The 16,801-nt window shown below is 43.5% G+C and overlaps 2 protein-coding genes across 2 annotated transcripts in view; one reads left to right on the forward strand and one right to left on the reverse strand.

Annotated features, from left to right (window-relative positions):
* enc2 (ectodermal-neural cortex 2) overlaps window positions 1-7,437 on the reverse strand; it is a 28,314-nt gene extending 20,877 nt beyond the window's left edge. The window contains exons 1-3 of the mRNA XM_058075782.2: window positions 7,292-7,437; window positions 7,045-7,180; window positions 5,013-5,120 (exon numbers count right to left, since the gene is read on the reverse strand). The gene's annotated coding sequence lies outside the window, so the exon portion shown is untranslated. The remainder of the gene's footprint in view (window positions 1-5,012; window positions 5,121-7,044; window positions 7,181-7,291) is intronic.
* On the forward strand, window positions 179-1,745 carry phlda2 (pleckstrin homology-like domain, family A, member 2). Its single transcript, XM_058075783.2, has 2 exons — window positions 179-738; window positions 829-1,745. The coding sequence occupies exon 1, from the start codon at window positions 285-287 to the stop codon at window positions 699-701; it is 417 nt and encodes a 138-aa protein (XP_057931766.2). The 5' UTR covers window positions 179-284; the 3' UTR covers window positions 702-738; window positions 829-1,745.
* Window positions 7,438-16,801: the final 9,364 nt, after the last annotated feature.

The raw sequence follows: 16,801 nt of genomic DNA on the forward strand, positions 1-16,801 counted from the left end.
TGCGGCGGTTGGGTCCACCTTTAGAACTTCCTCTAGCTTTTGATCCGGCTTGCCTTCCGCCCACACGCACACAGACGCACACGCACGCTGCCTGGAATCAACCCACAGACAACTGCTGATGCATTCCCAAGTGACGTCAAGTGGGAAGGACCCAAACCAGAGCATGCTATAAAAAGTGTTGTTCCACACCGGTTCATTCACAAAGCCACTCCGGATTACTCCAACCCCGTGAGAAGCTCCTTCTCCGGGCTGACCCACTTTGTTGTGTCACAACTTTTCACAAAATGAAAATGTCCGCGGCTGAGCGCTGCCATGTGCTCAAGGAGGGCGAGTTGGAGAAGAGGAGCGACAATCTGCTCCAGTTTTGGAAGAGGAAGACGTGCGTCCTGACCACGGACAGCCTCAGTATGTACGCCGACACACAGAAGCGCTCCCGGGGCAAAGAGCTGAAGCTGCAGTGCATCAAGAAAGTGGACTGCGTGGAGCGCACCGGCAAGTTCGTCTATTTCACCATCGTCACCACCGACAACAAAGAGATAGACTTCCGTTCCTCCGGGGAGGACAACTGCTGGAATGCGGTCATCACCATGGCCCTCATCGACTACCAGAACCGGAAGGCCATAGAGGACTTTAAGACGCGCCAGGACAATGAGAGCGCGTCCCCGGGCCAGCAGGAGAGGCGCATGGCGAGGGCTCCCTGAGGCCCCCGCCCACCCATAATCAATATCTCCTAATATGGTAAACTACAAAACCAACATTTCAGTTGCCATGATGCGCGTGTTAAATGAACAACTGCAACAACTTCACCGTTCTTTGTTTCCTCTGCAGGGTGTGTGTGGGACCACACGTGAAATAATCATTCTCGGACCAAAAGAAAAGGGCACAGATGACGTCATCCGGTCCAGACACGAAGGATTGTGGACTGAGCTGTCATGATGTCGCTTTTAAAGCTCCCACCAGAGATTTTCCAAACTGCACTCACATGGACTGAAGAGTGAAATTTGCTCCACTTGAGGGGGAGAAGATTTTTTTTTAAGTTAATTTATTCGTTTCCAGGAAATTGTGTCTCTACTGGTAAACTTGTGCTTGTGTATTGTTTAAATTATTTGCTATTTCAAAGTGTGGAATGTGTGTATTTATTACAATAAATATTCATGCTTTTTTGGACATAATCTGAACTTTTCTTGATGTTGTATTGTTCAGCAATAGAGTGGGACATTTCGGTGCAGACTGAGGTCATTTTACTTCATGTCTAAGTGTGTGAATTGCAATGAGGAAGTGGATCCAAATGAAATTCCCACAGGCTTTCTTAATGGCACGATTAAACGCATAGACAAGAAATAGGCTTTGCTATGACATACAGTATGTGCGAAGCGTATTCCTCATTGCATGTCTCCTGACCTTGCCGGCAGTAGCAGTTACATTCTTTGCCCTGCCAAAGTTCTCAGCATAGCCACATTTCTCAGTAAATGCCAGGCATGCTCTGTCAAATGAGGAAAGGCGGACCGGAAAGTCCCTTTCCTTTCTGCTGTCAGGTGGAATGTGGTTCTTTATTCAGGCTTCAGTCATAACTGATAAGCGGCGCTGGCTTTGTGGGCAGCAGCCACACCTTAACTACTTCCAAGGTGTGGCAGATGCATGTGACAGATTGGTTTGGCACATATCTGCCGTTTCATAATGTCTGAAGGTTGTTGGCTGCTGTTTAAACATGCACTCGCTCCTTGTCGGATCGATTTTATGCTTTCGTTATAGCTCAGTTTCTTTATTAAAAAAAAATTTGTTCAATGGAAAAAAACTTTGGTGTATGGGTAGGCCTCCATTGATTCCAACCTACTATACTATGAGATAAGTAAGTATTTAATTTTCCATGTACCCAGTATTTACCGGGATCAGACTGATACGAAAATCTGCCATATCATCCACCCCACAGCACACATGTGGCGTGTGTCAGAGGTGAAGGAAAGCTAGAGGGAAGTGTATGCTGGGGTCGCAGCTTTGAAGTGGGATCACGCTACAATGAAAGCGGATGAGGCTCTATTCTAAAAATACGGCGTCACAAATTGGCACCACTTTAATCTTGCGCGCATAAACTTGGGGTGCCTAAGCCAAAGGGCGCACGGAGGTCATCTGGGCTGTGGTGTTTGTTAATGTGGAAGAGACCTTTTCTTCTTCAATAGTGCTGCACAGGCAGGGATGCCGACTCAGCAGTGGGTCAGGAGGGGTACTACAGGTGCATATTGTAATGTGTGGGCTTCTGTTGATCCTTGGACACACACACACACATTGTATCTTCCTCTCCAAGTGGTGACTATATAAACATCCTCTCATGCAGCACATCCCCATGTTTGTTCTTGCAGCCTCTGCACGTCACAGAGAATGTATTGTTTCATGGTAGACTCCTGGAAAAGTGTTCTTTTCAGAACATTAAGACCAGATGAAAAAATGCACCGTTGAATCCTAAAGAGGTTGGAAGTAGAGCTCAAAATGGGAGCGACACAAAACATTTTTGGAGTAAGCACACATCAAAGTCAAATAGGCTGCTCATCAGCTCATCAAAAATTGAAGAGCGCAGCCTTTAAAAGGCAAAAACGTGGATTTGTACAATCTCGTTGTACATCTTGTATAATGACAATAAAGGCCATTCCATTTGGTGTGATTTTCTGTCAGGTATTCACACTGTCAGGATTTCTGGATGGCAAAGGCAAAACAGCTTTCTCCCTTTTTGGAGGCTGAGCTGGCCTCTCGCAGCGCAGTAAGACGGTTATTTGAAATGTCTTCAAACACCCTGAGGGTTATGGAACAAGAAAGTCAAGTGTTAGGAAGAAATAAAGGTCTCCTTCGTCTCCATCGTCACTAAATTGTCCGTTTGGAATTTGAACGAGCACCAAACATGGGACATTGAAAGTTTTATTCTCTGCTGAGAAAAAATGTAATTTGATGGCCCTGATGGTTTCCAACGTTACCGGAGATCCCACCTGAGATGTTTTCCACACGGCACAGTGGAGGAGGCGCCATCATGATCCTTCAATGGCGCAATGGAACTTCAGGTTGTGCAGGGGCGTCAAACGGCAGCTGGCTACGTGACTGAAGGCCCTCGTCTGTGTGGTAATGACGATAATGATGATAACGCTGCGCTTCACAATGGCCATCAGGCTTTGTAGCCTTTGAACATGCATGCCAGGTCAGTAGGCGGCAAAGATTCAATTTTCACAGATGACTGTTTAAGTTGGACACACTTTATCGTGCTGTTCAAAGAAAATGTTTGCACTTTCCCAACAATTATATCCTCACTTTTATGACACCGGTTCTTTCGCTCCCACTTCCCGTAACAACCTGGCGCCAACAGGATAAACCACCAGCAGCGTCATGTAAATAAAATACCTCTTAAACCCAAACATCACAAACCACCAGGATATGATGCAAAACCTTGAGAGGTTTGCTCGCTAAAGACCTCCCGTGTCTGTGTCATTTAAGTGCTGTTTATTGCAAAGCCGCCCCCCACCCATAGAAGAGATGTTCACCAGCTTGTTTTACTGGAAATAACCTCCTTTGGTATTTTACTGTGTGATGCATCACTCAGGTGATCAAATACCTGTACACATGCGTCAGGGAATACAAAGCAAGACAAGCGCCCTGAAGCAATAACTGAGGCAATATGAGGCCAAGAGCATGATCGGGTTTGTTTCCAAATGACACACAAAGGAGGATAGAAGCTGTGAGAGCAAAGTCTAACCCAGGGGTGACCAAACGGTTTTCCAGTGAGGGCCACATCATGGAAATGAAAGGATTCAGCTTTGCCACTTTGATATTTTATAAAGAACATGTAGATGTGCAAAATACGTGTCCCAAGGAGTAGCGGCTCTACTCTGAGCCCCTCCCGGATGACTGAGCTCTTAGGGTGAGTCCAGCTCCCCTACGGAGGAAACTCCCCGATCTCATTCTTTCGGTCATGACCCAAAGCTCATGACCATAGGTGAGGATGGGAACATAGACTGACCGGTAAATTGTGAGCCTGGCCTTCCGGCTCAGCTCTCTTTTCACCACGACGGTCCGGTACACATAACTGCAGACGATCCGTCTGTCAACCTTACACTCCCACCTTCCCTCGCTGGTGAAAAAGACCCTGAGATACTTCAATTCCTCCACCTGGGGCAGGACCTCATTCCCAACCCAGAGGGAGCACTCCACCCTTTTCCATCTGAGAACCATGGCCTCTGATTTGGAGGTCTCCGAAGCTTCACACTCAGATGCAAACTGTCCCAGTAAATGCTGAAGGTCGCAGCCCGAAGAGGCCATCAGCACCACATCATCAGAAAATAGCAGACACGAGATCCTAAGACCCCCGAACCAGACTCCCCGAACCGTGCCTAGAAATCCTGTCCATGAAAATTGTGAATATCCCGGTCCTCCCCCGGGATGCAGGTGAAGCTCTGACAGAGGTGGGAGTTGAAGACTCGACGAACGGGAGACGAACGTTCCCAGCACACCCCAACTATTCGTTTGGGTCTCCCAGGTCTGTCCAGCATCCTCCCCCGCCATCTAATCCAACTCATCACCAGGTGGTGATCAGTTGACAGCTCAGCCCCTCTCTTCACCTGTGCGTCCAGAACATGTGGACACAGGTCTGATGATACGACTACAAAGTCAATCACATTTTTTTCCCTAATATAATTACATTATTCAAGTTAACTTGTGGCTGTTGATTTAACTTATAAAACTATTGCAGATTTGCCAAGACACAATCGACACATACGAGATAACAACGTAAGGATTCAGGGGGGAGATTGCATAACACTCAAACCAAAATATCCCCCAAAATGATTTGACATCAGTACTTCTGTGTGAGTATTTCCCCTGATGCTGACTTTACGCTCTTCAGCATAATGTTACTATGGAAATAAAAACAAAGTCAAAGTATGCAAATAAGGTCCTAAACATAGTATGAATGCGTGTTTTTCAAAGGGAATGTTGTGAATGAGGCTTACACATACAGTACACACACATTGCCTTGCCTGGGGATCATGTTGCTTGGTCCCAGCTGTCCAGAGAAAAGCTTCGGGCCGCCTCAGGAGACGCTGTCAGGAATGTCGACAAAGCAGTGAGGAGACGGAGGATGAGCGCTTGAAGGCATGGCAAAGATTTAAATGAGATAGAAACTTCAGAGGAAGACTTACAGCAGGCTTTAGGACTTGGAGTGAAGTTTAAACTCTGATATACACAGTGGAACCTAGATTAGCGTCATGAATTCATTCCAGAAAGACTGACTCTAAGCCACATCGTGAAAAATGATATATATGATATTTTGTAAAGCAACACTTTACTCTTTAACAACTTGACTTTCTGTTCTGTTTTATTTAGCTTTGCAAATATTTATTAAGTCATCTGCAGAGATGTTCTTCTCGTACTATTACAACATTATTCTCATAATATTTTGACTTCATCCCCATAATATAATAACCTTTCCCCCAAACTTATTTTAGTTTTTATTTTATTTATTTTGTTGTTTGTTTCTAATATTAAAACTTAAAAAAAACATACACACATTTTTCTCTACTATCTCAACTCTAAAAATCTTATTTTTCCTCATGATATTACATGTTTATTCTCATAAACACATTCTTAACATTTTTACTTTCATTAAATTACAGCTGTTTTTACCCATTTGGGAAAATGGAAGTGTTTTTTTTTTGCAATTTTATTCTTGTAAACCTTTTTCCTCATAATTATTACTTAATTCTTGTAACATTATAACCTTTTCCCAAAAATCCCAACTTTGTTATTTTGTTTTTACCATAATTTTATGAAGTGAAAAAATGTATTTTTTTCCAAAATATTTAAACTTTGTTACTTTTCCTCATAATATTACATCATCCTCATAAGAGTACGACTTTTTCCTGTTAGATTACAATATTTGGACTTAGGGTCTGTTACAATTACTGCTGATTTTTCATTTTTTGCTATTGTTTTTTTAAGTTTTCTTGTTAAATTATGCATGCAGTTGTGCCTCGTTTATAGCAGTTGCTTGGTTCCAGACCCAAATGCGATAAGTGAATTTCTGCAAAATATGATTCAACATGAATAAACAGAATATTTTCGTAGTAAGACCATAGAAAATATGTTTATGACTTTCTAAGCAACACCCACATAGTTACACTGTGCAGGCTAAGCAATCTCTGCAGGGACGAGTTAGCCTCTTTAATTTACTGATCCTAACTTTAAGAAAACGTTTCAAACGAAGTGGGGAAGAAAGACAAAGAAGCAAAAAAATAACCACTTCCACACGGAATGAGAGAGGTGATCTCAGCCATAGCATGTTGGCTTGGCTCTGGTGGCTCAGTAGCAGTCAGTCGTCATTCATTCATTCATTTTCTACTGCTTATCATCACAAGGGTCGCGGGGGTGCTGGAGCCTATCCCAGCTGTCTTTGGGTGAGAGGTGGCCAGCCAATCCCAGGGCACATATAGACAAACAACCATTCCTACCCACATTCATACCTGTGGACAATTTGGAGTGGCCAATGAAGCTAACATGTTTTTGGAATGGGGGGGGGTGGATTACCCGGAGAAAAGCCAGGCATGCACAGGGAGAACATGCAAACTCCACACAGAGATGGAATTGAATTCTACATATAGCTTGTCTTTCATTGTATTGGACTAATTATATGCCATACTCAACCACGAAAGAGTGATCATTTATGAATTAAAAAAAAAAGCAATATAGTGAGAGAGCGATATTTGAACCGCGATATAGCAAGGGATGATTGTATTTTAGGGTTGGACACCCCTATACTCTAGGCTGTCCAGTTTCTCCCAAAGTCCAAAAACATGCATAGTAGGTTCACGGAAGACTGTAAGTCTGACTGTATGTGTCAGCCAAGTGCTCAAATGGTAATTAATCAAAGGTGTACACCACCTCTCAGTTGGGATAGGCTCCAGGCAAAGGATATCGGCTTAGAAAATAGATGAATGAAGGAACAGGGAGAGAAAACAAGAGCATCCACTGCTATTGCAGCCTTGGGGATTGACCCCGTAAGAGGAGACATACTCGCCAGTCCTCTCGTAAGCGGTCATCTAGCAAAAGGATGTCCACAGTGAATGATGGGAGTGTTAATGGTTCAGAAGGTCTGTGGCTGCTCACACAGTCAAACGACGCTCCAGAGAGAAGTTCTCCTTGCACCTGCCTGAGTGGGTGTGTAAAGAAATGAGAAAGAACAGATGACCAACACATGATATTTCCCAGGCTGCATGTCAAACTTGAGACACCATTCCCAATTTGCATTTTTGTTTCTCACCAAATGTTTTCATTAAAGTGATTTTGCAGACTTCTACAGTCATCTGATGAAACAGTTGATGAAATACAGACAGCAAGAAGAGCTGAGAGAATCAGGACAAGACTAACGTGTCATGTGACACCTCCAAGGTGCAGCCTTGAAAACTTCAAGGCAGCCCGTTGTGTAAAAGTGAAGGCGAAACAAATGTCTGTGATATACTGGAATTATAACCCCCAAGACAAGACTAATGAGTTCTCTGTGAATCACACGCCAGAGCAAGCCAAAGCGAAACGAAGATGAATGAGTAAATAAATGGAATGATGGGGGAATTCCGACACAAAGAGAAAAATAAGGCAATGAACATTCAGAGATGCTGCACCCTGATCAGGAATCTTTCAGGAAATGGCTTCAAAACAAAGGAACTTATCAACACACACGTTCTCAATTGGATTTAGAAACTCCACTCTCCTAGCATCTCCTCCACCTGTTCCCTACTCTCACTACAATGTCATCTGCAAACATCATCGTCCATGGAGATCCTTGTCTAAGCTCATCCGTCAGCCTTTCCACCACCATAGTAAACAAGAAGGGGCTCAGAGACGATCCCTGATGCAGTCCCACCTCCACCTTGAACTCTTCTGTCACACCTCCAGCACATCTTACCACAATGCAGCTCCCTCTGACCTTCTCTCATCAAATTATGACTTTTTGTCATTAGACTACAACTCTTGACCTTATTCTTGTAAAAGTACTCCAGATTTTTACATTTGTGCTCTTGTTGCAATTTTCTTTGGTTTTCTGGTTATTTTCAGAATGTGCCGCTGGCCAATAATAAACAGCCGTGCATCACAAATGGCCTAAACAATCAGCTATGGGCACAAAAAAATATGTTTTCTGGGACCAAAAATTGCCCTACATTAGGCTAGTAACACACACTCCTGCTCCATGCGATCAAACCTGCGTATGTGTGGTGATCTATGGTTTTAGGTGTTTATGACATGCAAGTTACAACAAGTTACAGTCCATGTTTACAATTCATCACATCCGAAAAGGAGTCGGAAGAAGCAAAACTTACTGTGTGTAGAGGAGGATAATATCGCAATAAGTTAAACACTTGCACTTGGAGAACCTTTTTCAAAAGTCAGTGTTTTTATCAGTTTTCAGAATGTGACATATGCTTGCCACAACAAATGGCAAGACAAACATCAGAGCAATTTAGAACAATCCTAATTGGAACTTAAGAGGGAAGAGAAGTGTCATTTCCTGGTATGAGAGTCCTTTCTCACGCTGTGAAATACATTCCTCCAAATGAGGAATTCGGATGCATTGCTTGGCTGCTTAGCCCAGCAGCCAACCTCATTGCGGTTTGGACTGCATCGGTCACGCCAAGATTGACCGTCAAACAAAGGTGTGCATGGGAGACATTGCAGACGGCGTTTAAAAAGGCCGTGGGTTTGATGTTGAGTCTGCATACTTTCGCAATCACCCAAAAGGATGGATAGGTATGATAATGTTTTTTAATTACTCATTGACAGGATTACAAAATGTATGAGACATGCAGTACGTAGAGCTTGGAGCTACTTGACCCCATTTTACAAGACTGTCAGTGTCCACATTATAAATCCCTTACAGGGTTAGGGCGAGAGCAGAAGGAAAGCGAAAGCCAAAGGCCTGCAAAAGGAGGAAGCACTGTTTTTCATGGCTCAAGGGCTCTTTCCCAAGAAGAACAATGGTCTCCTCAGTCCAAATGCGGTCCTCAAGACTGAGTTAAGTGGCAGACTTTTGACAAATACCCGACAATTGATTTGCAGGCAGCATTCTTGGAATAAAACTCCACACACCTATCTCACAAAACAGTTCAGGAGGTGCCCCATTGGTCTGCGCTAATGCTTGGCTTTGATTGACACTGTCAGAGATCTTCAAAGCCCCAACATTTAACAACATTTTCAGAAAATGAGGGAAATTCAAAGACCCAACCACCGATTGTGGTGCAACAGCAATAGTGTCCAAAGGACTGTTTCTGGCTCACGACTGTTGTATTTTGTTTGTTTTAATTGAGCCGTGGCACATTCTAAAAACATAATGCAATGCAATGCATGTGTTTTTGGATGCATGAGTGCGTGACCTGCGACGTTTCCCCTGTCAGGTGCCCAATCTTGGAGCTCAGTTCGCAGGGCGTCATTGCGATAAACAGCAGTTGCCATGGAGATGTCTGTGGTGGGTCCAGAGAAGAGAAATAAACAGGCGTCTGTGAAGAAATAATGGTGGGTCAGAGCGTCTCACTGCAGAAATCTCCTGGGAGAAGTTGTTTTCAAGAGGAGAAGTTGGTTAGCCATGGGGGGGGGGTGCCGAAATCCAGATTAAGAATATTGTTTGGGTTAGTTCAGGCAGCCACATTCCAATAGACCGGGCCATCCCAGTGTCCATTCTGGTCTCCCAATCGATCCAACTGCAAAGCCGAAGTCTTCTCCAAGATGGCATCCTTGTTGTGATTGGCAGTCACAGTCCCAGTGTGAACGGCTTTGCCCACCAGATCATTCATGACGGGCAGCTGTGGGCCAACTCCATCCGCTGCCTCCATAATACGAATTCTGCGATACACCAGGAAAGTGCCCAATCAGCAACAGACCTGCTATCATGGTTCCCAATAGGTAGATGTCTTTGATGTCCTCCACGGAAAGAATCGTCAGGCCTTCCACTTCCCCCAACTATCCATCACATACCTGGCGGTGGACGTTCCGATAGGGCAGACGGGTTCCCCCGGACCTGAGCTTCTCGTCAAGAAGATCGTGTGAATTGCGTGGAGAGACCAGTTGATCAATTCCATGATTTAGATTTTTGGAGAACAGTGCAGAGAGAGGCTCTTGAGAAAGTATAGCAAGCAAAGCAGGGAAGATAAAGACAAGGGAGGACAGGGGAAAGATGCGACCGCCTTTGTTGATAGCCAAAACAGAAAGCAGGAAAACAGGAAAAATACTATTAAAACGGGAGGGCACCAGGAAAGACGGGTAAAATAAGGGGATTCCCAGGGAAAACAGGAGGGTTGACAGGTGGGGTGGAGCTTTGTGGCCACATACTGTGCTGTAGTGTATTTATGTTTTGCACATATTTAGCTATATGTGCTTACACCACAGCAATCCTAATAATGAACACCCCATGAAATGAATACCACACATAACGTGCGTTTTTAAACAGATCTTGTATGCAATCTTAGCAGACTATGGCAAATGTACCTGATGTCTACCTCTTCTAAAGAGGATGTGTTTCTCTGTTGGAAAGAAGCTGAAGCTGAAGAGCAAGAATATGTTTATATTGTATATTATACTGTATATTCCAAAACCACAACTACATGTTGTATATTCCATGATGGTTCTGCATGTAAAGATTATATAGAGATTATATAAAATGAGCACCGGACATAGAAAGTCCTATTTTCCCACAGATGCAATTGAAATTAAGTGAAAATATTCTAAGTCACTGCTTACTTGGGAATGCAAGGTTCTTCCTTGTGTGCCAGACAGGAAGTCCCAATGATGTCATCTCCCATGGATGTCATTTTTAACGCACACAACCGTGCACAGGATGATAAAAACATACCCACTCCCTCACCAATGGCTAAAACATGACCACAAATGTCTGGCTTGTATCCCCATGAGATGCGGTATAAGTCCACGGGCCGGTGTGAGTTGTGGGAACAGGATTTGGAGGTGTACGTTTACACGCACAAAATTTCAAGCGCTTGCATGACAGATAAGAAGATTTAGTGTGAAAAGTGAGCTCTCTTATAAAGCTGTAAAGAATACAGTTGAAATGAAGACATAGCAGATGGAGTGGATTGTGTGTTTGTGTGTGTGTGTGTGGGGGGGCTTTACAGCCATGGATATTGCTGCTAGTAGGGTGGTAGCCAAACCAAAATTTGTCAGATCATTAAGAACTTTCAGGATAGATGTTTAATTACTGTGAAAGACTTTTGGATGACGGCCTGATATCAAGAAGGGAGCAAAGAAGCGACTTTTTTCCAGGAAAAACATCAGGGACACCCTGGTATTCCGCAACATTTACAGGTATTGGTTTTCTCTTATGTGTCCCCTTTCTGATTGTTTGGGGTATCCAGAAAAAAAGCTTATCCATAGAAGAAAAGATGAGCGCTAGCATCAGTCCTGTATCACGCCAAAAATAAAGCATCCTTCATGTGTGGGGTTGCTTCATAGCCGAGGGAATGGGCTCATTCGCAATTTTGCCCAAGAACACTGTCATAAATAAAGAACCAAAAGCAAATCCTCCCAACCATCCAAGAACAGTTTAGTGACGAGCAATGCCTTTTCCAAAGGCAAAAGTGATAATAACGAATTGGCTTTGGGAACAAAACAGTGAGAGTGGGCTGTTTATTTATAAGCACCCTCTCTATTAAATAGCTGTTCTGCATTCAATATAAAACGCACATTGGGAAGAAAGGAAAACAGCGTCATCGACTGGATGAGGTGGGGTCTTGCCGCCCACCCCTAATGGGAGAGCGGCCACTGGTCGGATGTAGTATCATACAATACGACACACATGAAGACAGAAGAGTCTTTGACGGAAGTCGGAAACACAATCCCCTTTCTTCAGTCAACAACTGACGAGTGTCGGCTATCTGGGTGTCAGGGGCAAGGGTTTGGGCAGAGGTGAGGAAAGCGATGTTTCCGAGCGGGGAGAAGTAGGACGCATGGAGGGTGGGTGGATTGTTGGGTTATGAGTCACTGGAGCCTCCTTCAAAGGCTGCTCTGCAACCTCCGCAACCCTCTCCTAACACCCGACCAGGGAGGTCCACATGCAGGAATCTGGGCCTGGATGGATGCATGGAAGAGCTGAGTGGGCAGTACACACACATTCCCACTAGAGCAAGGGGTCAAGTTCTTGCTGCAAAGGACACGAGACTCAAGACCTCTACTGTAGGGAATATGGAGGATGCATTTACGGTAGCACTTGTGCTCTGTGTGCAATGCAATTTATTATCATTCCACACAAAGAAATGTGGACTAGTGAGTTTGTATAATTGTACTAATATTGTCAATATTTACAATGAACACAAATCGTCACAATTTTGTGGCATCTCTCGATCAAGGTTTTTCCAAAACACTTTAATCAATTAATTCACGTTTTACGCTTTTTTGTGCGAGAGTTACAAAGAGGTGATGATGCAACTCCACAATAGAAGAGATCAGGTTTGGTGCAGTTTTAAGCCGTAAAAACAATGTGGCAGAAGAGCATGGATCTCTCCCATTGGAATCCATGCTCTGCAGCAAACAGGAAGTGAAAAGGCATCTCACCTGTAGTGTGAAGGTTATGCACTGAAGGGAAATTTTAAGGCGTGCACAAACAAAGCACACACACAGTTCAGTTACATATGTGAAAATTGTAAATTAATAGTTCATAGTGCTGTATTTGTAAAAAAACAAAAATGATTATTTTCATGTATAACTATTTTTTGTGTTGTTTATGTTGTGGCATCATTGTTTAAGCATTTTGTCTAAATTGACATGGCATAATTTGTGTCAAAATGAAATGTATCTTTTCACAAAAAAAGCTGTTTTTCTCCCGCTTTTAATTGGGAACTGATATTTTCCTGAAACTAACCTATGTTCTACTGCTGATTACTAAATAACGGGAAAAGGTAGAAATAAACCGTTTTTTAAATGAAAGTTTAATTGACTTAATCATGCTGTTTTGTGGTTACATACGCCTATGATTAGCCAAAAACATTGACAATGAAGCACATTTTACATATTAGCGGTTTCAAGCATAAAATTGGCAAAATGAAGTAAAATACAAATATAAGGCAATCGGGAGACTCATTAGTATGTAGGATGTAGTCACTAGGGGTTAGTAATGTTACTGTCATGAGCACCAGACATGATTGGTGGAACAATTGTGGCGTTAAAATCCTTTCAAAACCACACAAACACACATAACATGTTTTACTCATGCTCAATAATTCACTAACAAATCGAAAAACATCATTCTCAAACCAATGCATTTAACATTTAACTCATTCTCTACTAAAAACTTTTTTATGCAAAAGGCAAAAAGGGGTGATGATGCAACTGTACAAAAGAATAGATCATGTTTGGTGCAGTTTTAAGGAGGGAAGTGCATTTGGTAAGAACTCGGCATGCATCTTTCCCATGTAAGAGAGCACGCCACACCAACCAGGAAGTCTTATTTTCTCGTATTATGTCTACTATATTAGCTAACAGGGTACTGTAGGGCTGTTATTTCATGTTATTTCTAGCGGGCTCCAATAATGTTAAAATAATGCGCCAGGCCACACTGGTATGGCATTGTATCTAAGCAGGCAAGGTGGATCTTACATTCTCACGCTAAGATGCTTTAGCTGGAATGTTTGCAAGTGACTCCCGTCCAGAAGCTTCTGGCAACAAAGAGCCGCTGTGTTGACGCCAGTAATGATTAGCAAGTATGACGTGTGTTGGATTTCAAACACACATGGCTGTCACTCTGTTGGATCAGCTGCAGCTGTTTATGAGAAGAAAAAAGAAGAAGAGCAGCGCTGCGACGCTCACATCACAAGTCAGCCATGCCAACACGACGGGATCGGACGCAGAGAGAACAGGAAGTAACATCTTGTAACATGCCGCATGTACTTGGCATGGCGACAAGATCAAACATGTAACATTTGCACAGATGTCTCAGCTATCTTTAGTTTGCATGTAAAGTGCATGTGGCTGTATAGCTACACACATGCTCAGCAGGTCAAAGTTCCCCAAGGCCACCATGCATGCCATAAACTTTTAAAAGGTGTGAGAGCAATGATTGAAGACTCCCTCTTCTCGGGCTGCTTGGTATGAGAAGCCTGTTTTATTTCAAATTATGAGCTAAAAAGACCCATGCGGGTCATTGCCCACGTACGCCACCTGGTGGACACATCATCTCTTCCTGACCGTTACATTAAACACAGCAGCAGGCTAATCCAGGCCTTTTACTTGTTTTCCACCAGCATTCCTGCTCTACATGGCCAACTAGGAGAACTCTCCTCCTCGCCCTCTTGAGAAAACATGAACAATAAAGAATAGATCCTACAGCCAGATTTTAACAACCAACTTATATCCATCCTTGTTTTTACTTGTTGTTCATCATTAGTTGTCTAGTGGCTCACTTTCTCTGTTTCCTCAAAGTCTGTGCAGCGGGAGCGGCGGGAGGGTTGCGATCTGGTGATTAGATGCTTACATTGAATAGTGGTTGCTGCCATTGTTTTTCCACTGAAATGTGCGCAACACTCTGAAAAATCTGCCTGTGACGTGTCTGGACTGTGCGCCCGTCCGCCCATTTACCATTACGCAGGCTGTGCTCTGCCTGCATCAAGAATAGACCAGGTCGGAGCTGGCGAACTTTCTCCGCACCTTCAGCGGGCTGTTTTGTCACAAAATTGTCACTGCGCCAAGCTGGAAATGCGGACTCCTCCCCTGGTGCACCGCCACGCCCCTCTCGGCGCAGTCCAGTCTATCAAATGAAACACACAGTGGTGTGCTGGACCAAACTTTTTCCTCATAATTATGATTTATTTATTCTCATAATTCTGACTTTTTATCACGTAATTAGGATTTTACTAACTTTTTATCTCATAATTTTGACTGTTTATCGCATTATTAGGATTTTTATCACAAGATTATTGCTTTTTATCTCTTGATTTCGTCTTTCTGACCTTCCATATAAAGTGATGATAAAATGACTTTCCATTAGGATATTTTTTCCTTTCAGTAGCGGAAAGGTTGGTGTTTCAATAGACGTAGTACTTATTTATGATGACAGTGTACATGTGCTCCATGCAGACCAGTGCTTTGTCTTGTTTAAGTTCAGGACAAGACAGGACTAGTTGACTGGATAACAGAAGCAAGGGAACTGTGCTGCCATGACAACAGACAAAGATAATAGCTGCTATTGTTGCTTGTATAACTGCTGCAGGCTAACGATTTAGCAACTTTAAAAGGGGTCATTATCACACCTCGCTCCTTTGGGCGGTGAGTGGCTCTTCCTCCTGTGTGTGTGTGTGTGTGAGTGTGGATGTACCTGACCACCGCACACTTAGCATGCTACTTTCCTTCAACTTGTGCGGTCGCTGACGACAAGAGGCGATGGCTTGATTCCTAAAAAATAAGGCCACACTGTATAAATCATGTTTCATAACATTATAACTTTTCCTCAACCTAACACTTCCAGTAAATCACAAAGCTGAGATGCAGTGTTTTTCCTGAAATATATACAACGTTTTAGACAGGCAGCACCTAGGAAGATGAGGGTTTTCAATGAATAATAATCTTGTCTAATATAATCTTATCTCTCTAATAATCTTCATAGAGATTATTGCAGGGAAAGAAAGGCAACAAGACACCTAAGACCGACACAAAGCCTCAGGGAGCAGCACATAGCCACCCCCCAACCCCCTTTCCATCGTCGGGGAAGACAAGTCCCAACAAGTCCTGCACCTCTCTGCGACTCAAAACCTGGACTGGCCTTTTCGGAACTGGCCTGGGCTGGAACAGAGTAAACAACCCGCCTGACTCCAAAACAAACATAGCATGCCTTGGGGCGCCCCGCCTCCCACCGGCCCATGGAAGAGGAGAGACCTGGTCCACAAAGAACCAATGAAAGCAGCGACCTGAGCCTGAACGAAGCTTAAGACTGACAAAGACATGAAAGAGCATGAAAACTGATGTTAAGAAATGCTGTATCCAACACATGTGTTTCATGTTGTATGTCATAACACTGAAATCTGTTGTTCAATGTTAAATGATTGCATTGTAGGTTATAGTTCAGTATAGGGATCCACAGATATGGCTTTTTGGGCCGATGCTGATTGCAATTTTTTCCCCATCACCCCGATTTTGTTCTGTGTTTTCGTTCTCTCTGTGTGTGTGTGTGTGTGTGTGTGTGTGCGTGCGTGCTCGGAGAGAGCGCACACACATAACACGACACGCATTTGTTGGCTGAACGAAACTCCTACAAACACCGTGGGACCGAACTGCCAAGGTTGCCATTAAAGCGGTGTTGGTAACAGCTGTACACATTAGCCTCCAACTACATCAACAGCTCCCTAATTCCAACGGTAGGCACTTTTAAAGATGAAGCATTCAGCAGCATTCCTGGTTTTCACACCCACAAACTAAAGTATATTTTCAAGCACGTATATTTCCTATATATTTCCTATTTCAAAGGAGGTGGAAATATTGTTGTAATAACTGTTAGAGACTAATTCAAAGTTGAAAACGTACTCTTGTTATGATTCACCACTCTTGCAGTGTGGGAGGGGTACCGCGACTGCGCGTGTTGCAGGGTCCTCCGGCAACACAAAGCTGCCCGGCGGATGCCTGTCTGGAAATCATGCGGCGGAAAAATACATCGGCGAGTACGCAAATATCGGCCCGATATTAACCAAGGCAAGATGAATGGTTTTCATGGTGAAATATTAACATACAACACAAAGTAAGGAAATAACACACTAAACACTAAGCTGGATTGATGGACCTTAAAGAAAAA

The sequence above is a fragment of the Doryrhamphus excisus genome, linkage group LG1 (genome assembly GCF_037039965.1).
Source record: "Doryrhamphus excisus strain RoL-2023G ecotype Guam linkage group LG1, RoL_Dexc_Guam_v1.1, whole genome shotgun sequence".
Lineage (NCBI taxonomy): Eukaryota > Metazoa > Chordata > Actinopteri > Syngnathiformes > Syngnathidae > Doryrhamphus > Doryrhamphus excisus.